The 20,592-nt window shown below is 40.7% G+C and overlaps 1 protein-coding gene across 4 annotated transcripts in view; it reads right to left on the bottom strand.

Annotated features, from left to right (window-relative positions):
* The window catches only part of LOC139474419 (WASH complex subunit 2-like), a 48,452-nt gene extending 32,600 nt beyond the window's left edge, over positions 1-15,852 (bottom strand). For all 4 annotated transcript variants that reach the window (XM_071257435.1, XM_071257460.1, XM_071257443.1 and 1 more), the window contains exons 1-14: positions 15,793-15,852; positions 14,918-15,028; positions 14,444-14,536; positions 13,440-13,511; positions 12,374-12,436; positions 10,322-10,495; positions 9,231-9,321; positions 7,874-7,935; positions 5,998-6,078; positions 3,695-3,859; positions 2,829-2,964; positions 2,200-2,271; positions 1,301-1,416; positions 403-514 (exon numbers count right to left, since the gene is read on the bottom strand). In XM_071257435.1, the coding sequence (XP_071113536.1) occupies positions 403-514; positions 1,301-1,416; positions 2,200-2,271; positions 2,829-2,964; positions 3,695-3,859; positions 5,998-6,078; positions 7,874-7,935; positions 9,231-9,321; positions 10,322-10,495; positions 12,374-12,436; positions 13,440-13,511; positions 14,444-14,536; positions 14,918-15,028; positions 15,793-15,852 (1,408 nt within the window). The remainder of the gene's footprint in view (positions 1-402; positions 515-1,300; positions 1,417-2,199; positions 2,272-2,828; positions 2,965-3,694; positions 3,860-5,997; positions 6,079-7,873; positions 7,936-9,230; positions 9,322-10,321; positions 10,496-12,373; positions 12,437-13,439; positions 13,512-14,443; positions 14,537-14,917; positions 15,029-15,792) is intronic.
* Between the last annotated feature and the right edge of the window lie 4,740 nt (positions 15,853-20,592).

Below are 20,592 nucleotides of genomic sequence, written 5' to 3'. Positions count from 1 at the left end.
ACGGTGTAAATTTTTTCTGCGCATAATATTAAAATTTCTTTTTTTTCCAAAATATTGAATCCGCTAGAGGGGGTTGCGCATTATACATGGGTGCGCACTATACTCGAGAAAATACGGTACCTTCAACCATAGTGGTGACTAGACATTAGAATGTATCATTAGACAGACGGTGCTCATCATAGTCACCATGACATTTTTGTTTATATTTTAACCTTCAGTCATATTGGGACTGATTTAAGAAAGCAAATACTCCTATTTTCGTGTAGTGTTTTGCTTTCAATTGTTTTGGTTTTTGTATGTAAATATGTAATCGTGTGATATTAAAAGGTGAACAGAAAACTTTAGCAATTATTTTCATTCCACTTCGAAACACAGAGCATGGGACCTGAAACCTACTCCTACCTTTAACTGGTTCTTCCTCCTCCTCTTCCTCTTCTTCTTCCTCCTCAGACTCCTGCACCACCTTCTTGGACTGCTTCCTGGCTGGCTTCTCCACATCATCAAACAGGCCACCCTGAAACACACAGCAGCCATGTCACACATGGTCTAACAAACAGGGAAACTACACTTTGGTCCTGCCCAACACTGAAACACACAGCGGCCATGTCACACATGGTCTAACAAACAGGGAAACTACACTTTGGTCCTGCCCCACCCTGAAACACACAGCAGCCATGTCACACATGGTCTAACAAACAGGAAAACTACACTTTGGTCCTGCCCGACACTGAAACACAGATTACATGTGGGGTCTCCTAAGGCATGAGACTTTATCAGAAATAACCTTTGTTCACCCAGCTTGAGTGCTTGAGTGGATACCACTTAGGATGAGATTGTAATGTGACCGTAAACCTTCTAGTGTTTCATAAGGCAGCATGGTTTGAACATTCCTAAGGCAGCTGAGAATGAAATTTGAGTGCACACTGACCCATTGATGAGGGTAATAATAATGTTTGTTTGTTGTTTAACGCCACACTCAACAATATTCCAGATATTGGACGGCGGTCTGTAAGTAATTGGGTCTGGACCAGACAATCCAGTGATTAACATCGTGAGCATTGATCCACGCAACTGGGATACGATGACATGCATCAACAAGTCAGCGAGTCTGACCTCCAGGTCCTGTTAGTCGCGTCTTACAAGCATAGTTGCCTTTTACAGCAAGCGTGGGAGGCTGAAGATCTCTTCTAACCTGGATCTTCACACGTGAATGATAATGTAGCACCATGAGCAATTACTTTGTGAATAGAATGGCACATTATAAATGGACAAAAATTATCACATATACATTCCTACTCACGGAGTCTTCCTGCTCGTCATCATCAAACAGACCCTTGCTGCTGGTGAACAATCCACCAGACTTCCCGAACGGTGTGTTCTCATCCTCCTCACCACCAGCAGGGGCACTGAAGAGATCTGAAATACATCACCCAGAATAAACACTTGTTCATTTCTTTCAGTTTATTCTTCTATTCTGCAAAGAAACCATTGCAACATTCAAGCTCTACCGTAGCAGCCTGTACATATTCAAGTCTGGCCGAAGTATACCAATAATGATCAGAGTGGCACTAATTCATGTCAGCCTGGTGTGATGTTGCATAGATATTGTATATTTGTTGTATAACGCTGCACTCAGCAATATGCCAGCTATATGATGGCAGTCTGTACATAATCGAGTCTGGACCAGACCAACCAGTGACTGACATCATAAGCATCAATTCACGCAATTGGGATACGATGACATGAATCAACAAAGTCAGAAAGCCTGAACACTCGCTGCCTCTTACGACAAGCATAGTCGCCTTTTACGGCAAGCATGGGTTGCTAAAGACCTATTCTACCCTGGATCTTCACAGGTCTGGTGGGATGTCCGCAGTGAGATGCTATGGAGCATCCTGTCTCCTAATGACAACAAGGTGTGATTGTGAAAAACAGCTGATGACCTGCACTCAAAAGTGTCCAGTTTTTAATGACCTTTCTCTTTCTCTGAATCTCCACTCACCGACCCCACCCATTCCTGTCTTAGGGCTGACAAAGACTCCCAGCTAACATCCTACTCCAGCCCTCAATAGATGGTGAAAACAACCAAGCTTACAAAAAAGTATCTTCACTGTAACATGCATACATCTGAAAGGGGCTGTAAGGGATAACTAGCAGTGTGTCCTACTGACATTATTTCACACATTGGACTGCACAAACCTTCATCATCAGCCTTGACTTGCTTCGCTTTTGTCTTGTGTTTCTTTTCTTTCTTACCAGTCTTTTTCCTAGCTGCAATGAAAACATTTCTGCAGCAGGAACCTAAAGGATAGAGACTCGCTGTGTAGCACTGAGACAGACATTTGGCCTTACCAGTCAGGAACCTAAAGGATAGAGACATCGCTGTCACTGGGACAGACATTTGGCCTTACCAGTTCATTTTGTTTTGATTGGTGTACAGATCAGCCAACCTTGGACATTGAAAATTCAGAAAAGAAAAGAAATCATTATGATAAAGTATTTTTCCCAATGCCAACGGTAAAGACCACTTTGACATTACAAATGAAATTTAATGCTGCTGTCAGATTTTTACTATATATAAAGACCCAAACCAGGACTATATTTATTTTTATCACCTACAGATCCAAATCAAACTTTAAAACGGTTAAGAAAATCATATAAAACACACACACTTTATAACGACCAAATCTTTCACGGTCAAAATCTGTAACCCCCCCCCCCCCCAAATCCAGTCTGGCCTTACTGCACTGTGTACACTAGGGGCACCAGGTAACCTGACACACATGGTTGCCCTGGTACCATTGTTACATAGGTACTCATAAACACACCAGTCTGTTTGGGTTGTTCTTCGACCTCCCGCTCTGCATCATCATCATCGTCAGCAGCAGCAGCAGGAGAGGGTTTGGGAACAGCAGCTCCTATTCTGGCAGCCAACTCAGAAGCAAAGTCCCGCCCTCCACCCCCCTGGAAAATTCATAACACATTCTTACACATCCTGCCTCATCCAGCAATAGACAGCATGACTGAGCAATACTCATCATATTGGATGATGAACTGCCATGTGGCAAAGTGATAAAGTTTAATCTGGCCTAAATAAATCAATATTTGGCAAATGAATCATCTCACGCATTTGGAGTGTGACACAACCACTGACCTCATCAAGACACACCAATTTGGTTTTCCAATTTGAATGTGAGTTAAATAGACAAATGTATCTGTCTACATATCATGTGAGTGACCTTAATACTGACCATATTCCATGGCTATTACCGTATTCGACGTAATCAGCGCCCATGGTGCTCTCAAAATTAGAAATAGGGGGCTCTTATTAGAGTATAATTTTGGTGAGAAAAAAAAAACAGAGTTGAAGATGGTTTTTCATGGTTTTTGCTGACAGCCTGAAATGATACAAAAGAAAGTCTGTGCATATTATACATGACAGATATATTTTCCAGAATTCAATTGCCCATAATTAAAGGTGCATATAACACACAAGTGCGTATTATACACGAATAAATAAGTCTTGTGTACATTGATCAACTCGAAAGGGGTGCTTATTGGGATTGTTCACTAGCCAATATATTAGCAAATATCGCCCTGGGCGCTTATTTGAGCAGGATGCTTATTATGTTGAATACGGTAATCTATTTCTGGTGATCCTACAGAGTTCATCCCTGAGATGCTTGATACTCACAGCAGGAGCACCAGGCTTCTCTGTGTCTTCCTTGTCACCCTTCTCCTCCTCCGAGCTGGTCGCCTCCTCACTCCCGTCGCCATCGTCATCGCTGTCATCATCGACATGCTTCTGGGGTTTGGTGCTGAACATGTCTTCATCACTCTCCTCATCATCATCGTCACTCTGACGACAATACACAACACCTGGTATAGACCTCTAGCGAACATGAAAAGCCTGATATACACACCAATGAAAACTGAAACACTTGAACTATACTCATCTCACACATATCTGTTCCTAGCAAATATGCAACACCTTTTTTCTTCACTATCAAACATATAACACACAATATATACTCTCATCAAATATGGATCAATTGGTAAATATTCCGATCAAACATAAAACACTTGATATGTACTTCTACCAAAAGTGAAACAGTGATTATATACTTTTATTAAACACATGAAGTGAACTTATACCAAATAGGAAACACCTTATATGTATGCCTATAAAATATGGAATACATGATATAGAACACATGATATACAATTTATATTTATATTTTCATATATAATCCCTGTAATCATGAAACTGACCACTTGCTAGAAATTTTGTTTAAAACATGAAATACTCTTTTTTGGTCATATCAAACATGAAACACAAGACAAATACCAAAATCAACCATGAAACAGCGTACATAGAGTTCTATCACACATGAAAGAATTGTCAAGTTTTTATATAAAATATAAAACGCTCAATAAAATATAAAACGCTCAATAATATGAATCATCTGATATATTCCCATCAAACATGAAACACATTTTAAATAGCTACCAAACATAGTACACAAACTCAAACCTAATAAACCTAAATCAAACAAGAAAAACTTGAAACATCATGCAATTGTTCCTGTCAAACATTATGAACATGAAACACTTAAGGTATGATCTTATCATACACGAAACACAATCTGTGGACATGTATATGAAACATACAGACCACAAAGGACATTCAATCATTCTACACCTAGTTGATCTTCCAAAGAAGAGGAGCATTCCCTAGAAGCAATGTTAGATTTTTGGATGAACTCATTCAAACCACAGCCATTGTTGAGTTCGGTTCTGTGAGTGAACAGATCAACGCACCCACACCTGACATGGCCATGCACTGACATCCCATCATTCACTGTAGACCAGGCCCATATGCAGCTATAGCAGCAAGTTGACAGCATGTTTCAGATACCATCATCTTACATCATCAACAAAGCAGTTCATGCAGAACACTGAGAACATACTGCAATAATATCTAAAATGAAACCCAATTAGTCCTAACCAAGTCAGCCCTGAAACTCCATTTGTTCGAACGATGTCAACTCAAAAACCCATTAAGTCCAAACAAAGTCAGCCCTTAAACCCCATTAGTCTGAACCAAGTCGGCCCTGAAACCCCATTGGTCTGAACCAAGTCGGCCCTGAAACCTCATTAGTCAGAACCAAGTCGACCATGAAACCCCATTAGTCAGAACCTAGACGGCCCTGAAATCCCATAAGCCCAAACCTAGACGGCCCTGAAATCCCATTAGCCCAAACCTAGTCGGCCCTGAAACTCCATTTGTCGGAACCACATCAGTCTTGAAACCCTATAAGTTTAAAAAAATCAGTGCCCCTTATTAACACTAATACTCCAAACTCCAACCCAGAAGTGTTGCATTTGGATTGGCATGCAAACGCTGCAAAGTGCAAAAACATCCTAGAAACCTAGGACCTCACTATTTGCCTAATCAAAGAAACACCTGCTGTCAACTGAGTGATCAGTTATCAGAACTTCAACGAAGTAAGTCATTTCTAAAAGCTGCATCCAAGTTATTTAAAATATGCATTTCATCTAATTTTTCTCAAACTTTGGTTAAGATCTCCATTGGTCTGATTCCATGATTTAAATAATTCCATAGTAAATTTGAAAAACTAAAGCTCCCTATGATCATAGAGTGTAAGTTAGGAAACCATATGACTGCATTATCATTTTATAACATCCATATTTATATTCTATATAGCAAGGCCACAATCCATGAGTGGCTAGTCTATGGAAAAAAGTACCCTCCGGATTAATGAGGTGTCACTGTATTCAGACGTGTGTAGAGTATCAGGTGAAGACACTATTCTAGCCATGCTAACTAACTCTAGTTGTGTTAATCATAGAGACGAGAAATGAAAGACAACAAAGGAACAAAATCTATCATCAACATCTGAAATTATTGAGAAAAAAAATGGTTCTTATAATTGTCCCACAACTAGTTAAGAAAATTACAAAGACAAGTTCTACCTCGGTCTCATCAGAGTCGTCCGATACACGGGTGGCACGACGGGCCTTGTTTCTCTTCCTCTCCTCAACCTCGGAGTCGGACTACACAAGTAAAACATGCACAAACTGAGATACAACAGCAGCTCAGGCCATCAACAGGGAGCTCGCTTAGTGCGGCCGTTTTACAAACCTTGACAAGACTCAGTGTAGTGGTAGGCAACTTGGGAAATATGACTTCAATATTCCCATATTGAAAGAAATTTTGGATCGCATATTTATTTAATCAACTTAATTTTTAGGCGCTCTTTGTTGATGCATTGTTCCCTGGCATTCTGGTTTTCCACAAAGCAATCTCAGTGCTATGACTAACCCCCTCCCAAAATACTGCATACAATAACAGTAAAGACAGTCCACATCTCTTTATCACTGGTTGACAATAATCACAGCACAATGTCTGTCCTACTTCCTAAACCATTGCATTCATTTCTGATAATAACAGCCCAATGTCTGTCCTAGCTCCCAAACCATTGCATTCATTTCTGATAATAACAGCCAAATGTCTGTCCTAGCTCCCAAACAATAGCATTCATTTCTGAAAATCACAGCCCAATGTCTGTCCTAGCTCCCAAACAATAGCATTCATTTCTGAAAATCACAGACCAATGTCTGTCATAGCTCCCAAACCATTGCATTCATTTCTGATAATAACAGCCCAATGTCTGTCATAGCTCCCAAACCATAACATTCACTCCTGGTAATCACAGACCAATGTCTGTCCTAGCTCCCAAACCATAACATTCACTCCTGGTAATCACAGCCCGATGACTGTCCTAGCTCCCAAACCATAACTTTCACTCCTGATAATCACAGCCCGATGACTGTCCTAGCTCCAAAAACATAGCATAGGCTTACAACTGTCCTAGCCATAGTATAGACTTATACTGCTCTTATAGCTGTTCTATAGCAGTTTCCATTCCCATGCAACAGCACAGTCACAGCACTAAGTTGCTTGTGGCGCACAGGCCAACCATCTGCCATAAAGTGGTAAGTAGACACTAAATCAAGAACATTTAGTTCTATGTTACAGTGGTTAAATCTCCTAGTTGATGCTAAAGGTCATGAGTACAGTGATATGTCCCATAATACTGTATTAATTATTAATACTGTAACAAATAACACATAGACATCCATGCAACTATGTACACTGATTACAGACAGCACGTTTCGAGTTAAGGAGTAGAACATTAGTGATAAAACATCTGATTACCATTATATATATAGACCAAATGTTACATTTTCACATTCTCCTTTGAAGCAACATGCAAATATTATCATTATGAGTCATAGCTACATCCAACAAATTAGCTCCAAACCACATTAACACAGCTTCATGCACCTAGCCACCCTATGCCTTAAAATAAGCATAAGCTGGTTTTAAACATTTCATCTGAATGATTATACCCTAACCATCATAAATATCCAGTGGAATCTGTGAAAATCAGTCTCTGACTAATCCTCATATCAAGAAATGCCAGTTCAAATATATAGTTCTGAATTATATAGTTCACTTATAGTTCGGCATAAGGATCTATACCGAAACATCGCTTTTTACAGTATTAAAGAAGTTGTTATCCATAAAATTGTGTCTACCTTGTCATCTGTCAACTTCTAAGTAATGCCTATCAAACAATTTATGACATAAAAAGATGCAACATAATCTCACTCATTTTAAACCAGAGTAAACTTTCAGCCCCACACATGTCTGGTTGACCCAGATTCCACTGTATAGACATTATCAGGATTACGTCATGTCTACCTAGATGCTACAAGGGTCATATCTACCTACTCACAATGACGTTATACTCTAGCTACATGAGATAAGCTTGGTGCATCTCACCTCCGTCTCGGACCTCTCAGCCTCACTCTCGCTGATGCTGCCATGATCTGTCTCCTCTCCTCCTGCAGTTGCCAGATAAAAATACATGGAGGCGAAAAACATAAACATGTTTTATTCAAAGATATCTTTTTATAAATGACATCTTTTTTGTTGAATATTTTGAATCATCAAGCGTGTTCGTTGTTCAACGCTGTATGCAGCAAAATTCAAGCTATATGAAGCCAGCCTGTATATAACCGGGTCCATTAAGTGATTGAGATTCTGAGCAACAATCCACACTGTCAAGGTAGAATGACACACCATCAACCAAGTCACCAGTCTGATCCATTAAGTCGCCTCTTACAACCAGCATAGGTTGTTGTGATGGAATTCTAACCCTGAATCTCCACAGGGCAAATCATCTTCTTCAAGAGATATTTCAGCTTACTAATATTGTTTGTAGAGTCCAAGTTTACTACCCGGGTAGCCACCTCCCTATTAACCGAGCCTACCCGGGTACCTTCTGTAGGTCTCAAGAGATAGGTACAAAATGTCCGATTGGGAAACGTTTGACCGTACTCCTGTCACAATAAATTTAGATACATGTATAAACCGATCTGGTCATGCATGCATTGAAGTTGACTGAAGTTTTATCATTATGCAAACATAGTCAGAAAAAAACATTTGACTCTCATAGTGTAACCATAGAGTTCTAGATAATTTTTCCCATTAAACAATATATCACATGACTAACTATGGGTCCGGGTAGTCCTGTGGGTACCCAGGTCCTACTCAGTACCCACCCAACCTGAGTACCCGATTGTTTAATGCCACACTCAGCAATATTCCAGCTATATGACGGCAGTCTGTAGACAATTGAGTCAGGACCAGAAAATCCAGTGATTGATTATATGAGCATCGATCCACGAAATTGGGATACGATGACATGTATCAATCAAGTCAGCAAGTCTGAACACTCAATCCCGTTAGTCGCCTCTTTCGACAAGCAGAGTCACCTCTTTAGGCAAGAAAGGGTTGCTGGAGACCCCGGATCTTCATGGGACTCACGTACGTGAATGTGTGTGTCCGGACTAATATAGTCGTTTTTCATAGCCGTTTTAGAGTGCTAGCCAACTGAGATACCATTCCGCAGTTTAACATGAATACCACACTCAGACACAGTATACCGACTCTGAGCCGACCAGTGCTTGTTTTAGCCCCTTAATGCTGAGCGCCAGACAAGGCAACAACAAGTACGATTTTGGTATATTTTGGTATGACGTGTATGGGGATCGAACCCCGGCCCTTCACCTCTCTGGGAGGACACTCTACAACAGATGTGGTCCCTGTTGTCATGACCTCTATGTGTAGCACTCACCTGAGACATCCTCCACAAGGCCGACGTTATCATCCTCCAAGAATCCCGGACTGCCGATCAACAAAGGCAAGTAGCGGGTCACGTATGGATCCTGTGTGGGATTTTCACAAATGATTATGGAAACATTCACTCACTGTTTTACCCATCTTCCCGAGGCAAGAGAGTTAACTGACTTTAAAAGTCAAGTTTCCACTCTTGCCGAATTAGGCTGGAATTCCTGGGCTCGATCGTAGTGCCACCAGTGGCTATTACGAGTTCTGTCCCTTCTATGCCTCTCCTATGGACCAATCAGATTCAACCTCTCGTATCACATGCACTTGCTTCGAACAAAATGTCAACGCCCAGTCAAGAAGATCTGGTCGATAATCAAGATCTATATTGTCATAATACGGGTCTTACGTCGCGAAGTGCATCAAATAACGTCAGCACCTTGATTAAAAATATGAAAAGATTTGGAAAATATCTGTTGACGTGTTTTCGGTGCACATGCTTTGCAAATCCTACAATGGACTGAAATCTGCATGACAGTTAACAAACTGGATTTCGATTTCATTGTGCAAATTTGATTGGACTATATATAGACTCGTTAGTCCAGTTAAAACGTAACTCCATAATACCAGCCTAGGTCGGCAAGGACGGAAACTGGAATTTTACAGTCAGTTAACTCTCTTGCCTCAAGAAGATGTGTTTTACCAAAAGGAATAAAACTTTCCCCCTTCACAAACATCAGTTAACAATAGTTCTAGAATATGATTTGTTTTATTTGTTGTTTAACGCCGCACTCAGCAATATTCAAGCTATATGACAGCGGTCTGTAAATAATCGACCAAACAATCCAGTGATTGACATCATGAACTTCGATCCATGCAATGAGGATATGATGACATGCATCAACCAAGTTAGTGAGCCTGACCACCCTATCCCTTTAGTTGCCTTATGACAAGCACAGTCAATCACCTTTTACAGCAAGCATGGGCTCATAAATAATGAATGCCATGAAAGATAAAACAAGGCTAAATTAAGAAACGAATACATCCTATCTTCCCAACACATCAGTTCACCTGGTGTCCTGATTGCGTCCACTGTCTCACCTTGGCCTCCAGGATGGGGTCCGCACGGTATCCCCCCTCCTCATCCTCCGAGTCAGAGTCACCAATGTTGGTGTCCAGTCTCTCAAATGCCTCATCGATGACATTGGTGCCATATCGAAGGGCCTCAGTGATTTTGGGTATCAGCTCTGCTTCACGCTGTTCTCTGGTCTTCTCCTTGAATAAAATGCACATTAATACATACATGTGGTGCACACAACGCATACAGTACATAATGTATATCAACACAAAAACAAAACTCAATTAGGAGGGGTAAGAAGTGGGGACAAAGTTCCAAGCTCACTTTCTTGTTTCTTGTTTAACGCCACACCCAGCATTACGGCGGCGGTCTGTAAATAATCGAGTCTGGACCAGACAATCCAGTGATTAATATCATGAGCATCGATCCACGCAATTGGGATCGATGACACGCATCAACCAAGTCAGCGAGCATGACAAGCCAATCCTGTTAGTCGCCTTTTACGATAAGCATTGAGTTCACTTTAGGTGTGAACTTTATATTTCTATATTTCAAATATGTTGCTTAAGGCAACAAGTCTTATTAAGTCCTGTAATTGAGAGAAACTTTTGACACATGTCGTCCCATTGACAATTCATATGTTATGCAGAAATGTGCATAGAGTGCATATAATATTCATTGTAACTGCAACGTATCTATGACTTTGCAAAGTGGATGTTTGTTTGAAAAAGTATCCTCACTATTTTACCACAGACTTAAATTACTCCTAAATTCAGTCACGCACAGCTGGAAATGTAGTCTTGTTTGCATCTTATTTGTTTTCCCCTCAAACATGTTAACTACAATAACCAGAACAGCTCTGAGCATATGCCTTGACATCAATCTGGACTAGCGGTGATATCGAACTGCAGGCATGTGCGCTGTTTTCAGTGGCTGAGTGAATCTATCCTCTTGACAATGAATAAGTCTGGGAAAGTCAGCGGTCTATGAAAAGTTTATCATCAGGGGACGTAGTTGTAGCCCTATTACAAGCAACTGTGTCGTCTGGGAAACCGATACAACTATGTCTATAAGGGTAGACACTGGCATTGGCTCGGCACTTGCCAGAAACAATTGTCCGAAATATCCATGGCTAAATCTGCCAAAATCAGACTGTGGACAGCTATGTGATATTTTTTTACAAGCTATAGCCTCCAAACACTTCACAAGCAGCAAAGGTATAGCTAACATTCAGAATTCTGCATTAGCTTGACACCAAGTTGGAAAAACTCACATTGACAGTACTCATTAGTTGCAGCTTACTTCACAACTTGAGACATTGAATCAGATTGCTCTACTACAGTACGCTAGGCCATTTGGTGGTATGTGGTCCTCTGCACAGCGCACATGTCTCAAAGCGTCGGTCGCGGAGAGTCTTTGAATGGGTGACTCCATTTCAACAGCTTGGCTCCTGAGAGTTTCTAGGGTTTCAAGTCTTGCCCTATACTGAGGCACATGTACCACGTGGCATCTCCTTGGGCAAGTGACTTTGTTCAAATTGTGCTTCTGTTCACCCAGCAGTGAATGGGTACACTGTAGGATGTGATGACAATGTGTTTGGTAACCATCTATCGTCTAACAGGCAGCTTGGGTTCTTGAGTGCACACTGATCCAGTGACCGGGGTAATAATAGCGCTTGGAGCATGCCCCAAAGTGGTGTGGAAATATGCGCAATATAAATAGCCTATTATTATCATATTTCAGCACTTATCAGTAGGCCATCTTGGGTGCATGTTACGGGCCCTTATATTTCCTGGACTCTTGAAATTAATTTTTGGGATGCCCTGGACCCCAATCTTGCAAGTCAGGGTAAAACCCTGACAATCATAGCTCAGCTCCAAACTACACAATTTTGAGTATCGGAACATTCTACATGCACAAGAATTTCTTAATCTTGCATAGTCTAATTACACACAGTATTACAGCATGTTGTTCTGTCCAATGGCACTTGTTTATCTCATTCCTCTCACCACCATCTTCACCCCCCACCATCTTCAAGGTCAAACTAGACCGTAACTCCCAGAATGCCAACTGACCTCTTGATCTGGCTTCCTTTCCTCTTCCTGGTTCGCATGACTAACATCCTCGTCATACACTCTCTGCAGCAGAAGGAAATTCAGAATAAATACACAAGTCTGTCATCATAGCCATAGGCATTTAGAAGCGGGAATAATTAACGCGAACATTAAGCGTTAATTATTTCCAAGAATAACTCCTTTATTGTTTATAATCCTGATAATGATATACATCTCAGGGCTGCTTCTTGTCCTTTGATTACGTGAAGCAAGAATTAGCCATGAAACATCCTTACAAGCAAATAAGATGTTCTTCACCAAACGTTTTAAGTCTTCATATAAATACAGTAGGCATAAATACACAGTATATGAACACAGATAGTACACACACATATAATACATGGAAAGCATACATACACACACAAACAGCGTGATTTGAGTTAAACAATGCTTTGAAAAACTATTTCAGCTATTTCTCAGCCTATCACTATCAGCCAAATGGGCTAGGAAACATAATTGGTGAACATGTATCACCTAGGTGAAACCCATGAATAACCAAGGATCATAATCAGGATTTCAAACCATACAGTAGATCCTTGTAGACTGAGGGACACAACTCTGCATAGTGAATTGTAACACCTTATATCTAACTATGAGAATGAATGATTTGTTTGTTTGTTTGTTGTTTAAAGCTGCACTCAGCGAAATTCCAGCTATATAACAGAGGTCTGTAACTAATCAAGTCAATCCAGTGATTGACATCATGAGCATCGATCCATGCAACTGGGATGTGATGACATGCATCAACCAAGTCAGAGAGCCTGACCACCCGATCCCATTAGTCGCCTCTTACGACAAGCACAGTTGCCTTTTACCGCAGGCATGGGTTGCTGAAGAACTATTCTCTACCCGGATCATCACTGGTTGAGAATGAGTGATCCTGGTTCGTATACACCCATTTGTATGTCAGCATTCATACTAAGGATGCAAGGAGCAACACTTCAGATCAGTATAACAATAACACATTATTTAATAAAAAACAATATTCCTTTGTTTTTCTCACACTTAAAATTACAAAAAAACTTACATTTTCCACAAACTGAGTATTGGCCAGCATGATGAAGTCATTGAAGACATTGTTGACTCGAACCCCAGTCAACTGTGGGAAACAAGTGTTTCAGTTTCTTGTCATCAAATACGATCATGAAATGATTCATATCTGGTCCATGTTTCATATTCTTGAGTGAGTGAGTGAGTGAGTGAGTATGTTTTTACGCCGCTTTTAGCAATATTCCAGCAATATCACGGTGGGGGACACCAGAAATGGGCTTCACACATTGTGCCAATGTCGGGAATCGAACCTGGGTCTTCGGCGTGACGAGCGAACGCTTTAACCACCAGGCTACCCGACCGCCCCTCATATTCTTAAGATTCATATGATACAAATAAAGTGGCACCATGTTTTCATTATGCATTTCATCCTGAACATCGCAAAACAGATACTTTGTCAACAAATACTTCAGATAAACAAATTAACAAAGACTTTGATTGTTAAATGCAGAACTAAAGACAATAGCTCAGTTCACATTCCAAGTAACAGTACACAGTAGATTGATGTGGAAATAATTTATAGATAACATCAGCAGTGATCAGTAGTCCAGTTATAGATTCCATTTTTACAATGAATTTGGGACTATGTATGTTTGGTTCCAAACTCAGTTAAGCTCAGTTACATCCGCAGGTTATGAAAACTACATCGAAAAAAACAGTATAGTTTATCTACTTAGAAACCTTGGCAACACCAGCCATGATATCCCTACTCGGCATGTTCCTTACTCGACAAAGGTCCTTACTACTGTATATGTTTGAGTGAGTGAGTGAGTGAGTGAGTGAGTTTGGTTTTAGGCCGCTTTTAGCAATATTCCAGCAATATCACAGCAGGGGACACCAGAAATCGGCTTCACACATTGAACCCATGTCGGGAATGTCTTCGGCGTGACGAGCGAACGCTTTAACCACTAGGCTACCCGACCGCCCCTGAATATGTTTGATATTATCACACTTCTGATGAACCTGTGACGGAGTACCTACCTTGGCTTCATGTACAAGGCCATCCACTTCCTTCCCGATCTCATGTGTCCGGGATATCACCCTCTGAGAGAACTCCTGCAGGTACTGAAGCAGCTACAACATGGGACGGGAATTGGTAATCCTCTGTCAGCATGGTTAAATAGAATAAACAATATAACATTGGAAACACAGCGACAACATATAATACTCGCTCACTGGACCAGATCACACTATGTTGGCTCCTTGGATACGAAGCTGAAGTTCATTCTGTATCTTCTCAACATTCACAAATTACTGTTTCAACATTTTAAATATATTTTCTAATAAATCTTGATCATGAAGCTCTTAGCATGCTTAGATAAGTTGACATGGTTGAAATGCTGAATACGTATTATTCTACTTGTAACCAAGTACAAGAATGACAACATTGGTGATATAATTAAAGTGCAAATCACAGGAAAGCTCTTAGCATGGCCATCATCATTCAACTCTTACTCCTGCATCCCCAGCCAGTGACCAGTTGTTGGCCTCCTTCCTGATCTCTCCCACGGTCCAAGGCCGCTCCCATGACTGGACACCACCCTCAGCTGCTGGTACACTTGCAGTCTGTAATATATTTCCTCATTGTTGGCAGTTTAAGATTGAATCAAATTAGATACAGCATGTGATTTGTTGTTAGGCTGTGTAGTAAAACAATTTTGTGGAAAAAAGCAAGCATGTGAATCCTCTAACGTGACAGGCAACAATACTCCTGCCATATCAGCCAAGTCACGCAGCACTTGACAGTCTGTTCCTAATCATGCTAATATACTGTATATGACAGACCGGAAAAAAGATGTCAGCCTCTTCAGTTAAAAAACTACACTGTATTGCTTCAGTTGAATGAACAAGAGAGAACAAATATTATCAATGAAAATGTGAATTTTGTGATTGATCGTCACTAGACATAATAAATTACCATTTCATGTCATGCTTGGCATTGTTTTGTATGCATGGATTAAGATTACCATGTGTATTTGTCCTGTAAACTAAGACTGAAATAGCAATAAGTTGTACACGTTTTCTCCAAATCTATCTGTGATTATGGTGATTAAGTTAAAACATACCCAGTAATATAACGAAAAGAATTTTGATGCAATGATCGAACAAAAATAGTATCTGTCATTTCACCAGGAATGATATATTCTAATATTGTGTTATACTAACTGCAGGGTTTACCATATACATTTACCATAACTAGGGTTATGTGGTAGCACTTTGGAACATTGTGGGATATTATTTTTTTACATATAGAACAATTTGTGATCAAGGCGCATTCTCAAAATATTGTCACCTCCCCAACACCATCTATTGCACCCCCCAGTGTTTACCTGCGCCGCTGTTCCCTCTGTGTACTCCCCTTCGCCTGTGGGAGGTGCGGGCGGCGCCATTTTGAATTAAGTGTCATGTGATTCTACCTAAACTTCCGGTTTTCTTGTCGTTAACATCTTACAAGGTGGAGAAAACAGGTTCGAATCCCACTGTTGCCTTCGAAAAGAATTTTAAAAATTATATATGTATGTATAATAATATTTTGCACTTATATTGCAAGCTGCTATAATCCATGCGTAATATAATGGTTTATGGGCTTTTAAGAAATGTTACATCTGAAATATATATGGAATGTATACTGTCTTTGAAGCAGAATTAGTAGATGTAGAACAATTTGAATATTATTTTTCCAAAATAGAATGTGATAAGGAAATGTGATTTAAACTTAGAATATGCGAAACCACCAACACCAAACGATAACACTCGAGATAATGTCGACCGCCTCCGTGGTCTTGTGGTAGAGCGTCCGCCCGGAGAGCGGAAGGTCCAGGGTTCGATCCCAGGCCGCGTCATACAAAAAGACGTTAAAAGATTGTACTTGTTGTTACCCTGTCTGGCGCTCGGCATTAAGGGGCTAAAACAAGGACTGGTCGGCTCGGAGTCAGTATACTGTGTCTGAGTGGGGTATTCGTGTTAAACTGCGGCATGGTATCTCATTGAGCTAGCACTATAAATCGGCATCAATCCGGACTAGTACAAGCAGCCACACACACACATACACGTGCATGCACGTCGCTATATAAGTGCAATAATCTTGGACGCGACGTTAAACCCAATTTCACCTCACCTCACCGAGATAATGTCCCCAAGGGACATAACTCATGTATGTTTCAACTCTGAATGTATGCCAGTATATGTGTAAAACACTTGAACGTGTGCATGTTCAATGTAATAGATGGAGTGGCCAAACCTGGTCTGGTCTCATTTAAGTTTCCATTCGTTATTTCATATTACAAGAGAAACAAAAGATGTTATGCACTTTCTTTCACTCGAGGTGATGGGGGTTCTTAGAATAATTGTGCATTGCTGACATGGTTTAATGTTGATACATGTGGGTACTGGATACACGTGGATACTGGATAACTGGATACATGTGGGTACTGGATACCTGGATACATGTGGGTACTGGATACACGTGGATACTGGATAACTGGATACACGTGGGTACTGGATACATGGATACATGTGGGTACTGGATACCTGGATACATGTAGGTACTGGCTACCCGGATACATGTAGGTACTGGATGCACGTGGGTACTGTACACCTGGATACACGTAGGTAATGGATACATGGATACACGTGGGTAGATGTAGGAACAGGATACCTGGATACATGTGGGTGCTCGATACCTGGCTACATGTAGGTACTGGAAACCTGGATATATGTGGGTACTGGGTACTTGGATACATGTATGGAGTAGATGCTTGGATTTATGTAGGTACTGGATTTGCGTAAACAAACGTTAATCTTTAATTCTCAAGGTTGCCCAGAGAACCCGTCGACTGTTGTGTTACATGAACATAGTTCAGTAGGCCTCCGCGAGTTTTGCCTTAATGTACATAGTTCAGTAGGCACCCGAGACTGTTGTGTTACATGTACATAGTTCAGTAGGCCCCCGAGACTGATGCGTTACATGTACATAGTTCAGTAGGCCTCCGAGACTGTTGTGTTATATGTATGTAGTTCAGTAGGCCTCCGAGACTGTTGTGTTACATGTACATAGTTCAGTAGGCCCCCGAGACTGTTGTGTTACATGTACATAGTACAGTAGGCCCCCGAGACTGTTGTGTTACATGGACATAGTTCAGTAGGCCCCCGAGACTGTTGTGTTACATGGACATAGTTCAGTAGGCCACCCCGACTGTTGTGTTACATGCACATAGTCCAGTAGGCCATGTCGACTGTTGTGTTACATGGACATAGTCCAGTAGGCCATGTCGACTGTTGTGTTACATGTACATAGTCCAGTAGGCCATGTCGACTGTTGTGTTACATGGACATAATCCAGTAGGCCATGTCGACTGTTGTGTTACATGGACATAATCCAGTAGGCCATGTCGACCGTTGTGTTACATGTACATAGTCCAGTAGGCCATGTCGACTGTTGTGTTACTCGGACATAGTTCAGTAGGCCATGTCGACTGTTGTGTTACATGTACACAGTCCAGTAGGCCATGTCGACTGTTGTGTTACATGTACATAGTCCAGTAGGCCATGTCGACTGTTGTGTTACATGTACATAGTTCAGTCGGCCATGTCGACTGTTGTGTTACATGTACATAGTCCAGTAGGCCATGTCGACTGTTGTGTTACATGGACATAATCCAGTAGGCCATGTCGACTGTTGTGTTACATGTACATAGTCCAGTAGGCCATGTCGACAGTGTTGTGTTACATGTACATAGTTCAGTGGGCCATGTCGACTGTTGTGTTACATGGACATAGTTCAGTCGGCCATGTCGACTGTTGTGTTACATGGACATAGTGCAGTAGGCCATGTCGACTGTTGTGTTTCATGTACATAGTCCAGTAGGTCATGTCGACTGTTGTCCATGTAAACAGAGAGATGCCCTCCCGAACGTCCCGCACTTCCAGAACGTCACGCGCCTGTAGAGTGTCACTCGCCTTCAGAGAGTCACGCACGTCCAGAGTGTCACGCATGGTGTGGACTATCCGCCAGTGCTCACCTGTCTTTAAATCATATTACCTAAGGGTATAAATTGATGCAGAACGATCATCTTTTACAAACAACTTCATCCGTACAACATAACACATCATTCTCAGAACAGTTTATTTACAGGTAACAATGGTAACGATATCTAACAAATCATGCAGTAAAAGCACTATAAATCTATAACAAAAAAATTAAACAGTATAAGCTAAAGTAGCTACTGTGATATATGTTTTCCATCAACAATAGCAGTGAAAAGCGAAACAAAACATATCTATCAAAGAAAACAATTTCTAAAATTAACAACGAAATTACCTTGCCTTTATACCAAATACAACATCATCGACAGACCATTTAGGCCTCCCTCCTCCATTCAAATCCAATCGTAAAAGGATTACGATTCTTGTCCAAAACAATTTTATCCCGAATTAAATAATTACTACAAGAAAAACTATGATATTACCTATTAGTGCAAATAGTATTACCTAGTGTGCATAACCACGTGTGGAAATGATTTCTCTATGATGAACATGTTCATCCTTACGCGGCAAAGGTCACTTTGTTTATAAGTTAATACCTTCAACTGAGAAACGTAATACACACTGAATCTATGCTAAAGCTTAAAAATGGAGATTGTAAAGTAAACATCTTAATGTCTCAAATCACAATGACAAACAATGCTAGACAATATAAAAATACAATTTACAATAAAATATTAGTATCTGTAGCAACATATACATAATATGATAGTTGTTTTTTTCTAATGACAAATCATGTCTATGATAAGGCCTTCTATGTTTTAGCTCCGAACGGGAACATGGAAGCACAACGCTGCTTGGAGTATACATCATGTTAACCTTTTGACCTTTCTGTTCACCAATTCTTCTAACGCGGATGGCGCAGTCACAAACACGGGGTACTCAATGGGGCTAACATGGACCGTCTGCGTCGCAAAAGAACACACTTTCACCAAGAACCCCCATCGTTTTGACAACGCAGACGTTACATCCCCCAAGGTCATCCTAGTTACAGGTGTAAATATTGCATATTTAATCTAACACTCCTTCTGCTTTAAGGCCGATTCCGTGGTCTAGAGGTGTGGCGTCCGCTCGGAGAGCAGAAGGTCCGGGTTCCGATCCCTGGCCGCGTCATACCTAAAGACGTTACTTTACTGTTACTGTACTTGTTGTTACCCTGTCTGGCGCTCAGCATTAGGGGGCTAAAACAAGGACTGGCAGGCCTGGAGTCAGCATACTGAGTGGGGTATTCCTGTTACACTGTGGCGTGGTATCTCAGTGGGCTAGCACTATAAATTGCCATTAATCCGGACTAGTACAAGCAGCCACACACACACGTCCATGCACGTCGCTAGATAAGTGCAATAATCTTGGACGCGACGTTAAACCCCATTTCACCTCACCTTCAAACCATTTTAACATTTATATATAACGATTATCACTTTGTTACACTTTGTTATGTTATTGGCAGCACAAAAAACGTATTCCTCCAAAAGGCACCTTTATGTATTGTATTTTTTAAATATAAGTACGTAATAGAGAGTACACAAGTACACTGACTACATCTACGGCTGGTGATATGGTAGTGGCACAGTGCCAGGTCTGCCTGCTAGCGTGTCAGGACGGTATGACATCCTGTATGGTATCTCTCGCTCTGTCATTTACTATGATTACACACGATATGTAATTGAATAAAAGCTGGTTATTAATAATCAATATACAGCATGCACAATTTAGTTCTGATGACCAGTCGTATGCAGCTTGTAAACAGATTGTAAAAAAGGATTGCGTTTTACATGGTTGGTTCCTGTAAGTAAACATCAAACATCAATGAACGTCAAGCATTCGTTCACTGTAGTGAACATAATACACTCAAGGCAAACGAACCTTTGGTCATGTTCTTATATATAATAAAATAAATGTGATTACTTTAAAAAAAAACTATAACTCAACACTCCCCTCCTATGCTTTCAAAAAGTATACTGATATTTATTTGTGTTGAATATTTAAAGTGTACTCAGTATGGTATTTGTTTGGATTGAAGGTTTAAAGTGTACTGGTATTTATTTGGGTTGAATATTCAGAGTATACTGGTATTTATCTAGGTT

The sequence above is a fragment of the Haliotis cracherodii genome, unplaced genomic scaffold (assembly GCF_022045235.1).
Source record: "Haliotis cracherodii isolate W230 unplaced genomic scaffold, xgHalCrac1.p SCAF_1, whole genome shotgun sequence".
Classification (NCBI taxonomy): Eukaryota; Metazoa; Mollusca; class Gastropoda; order Lepetellida; family Haliotidae; genus Haliotis; species Haliotis cracherodii.
Note: the sequence above shows the minus strand (reverse complement) of the source record. Positions and strands in the feature narration are given on the sequence as shown.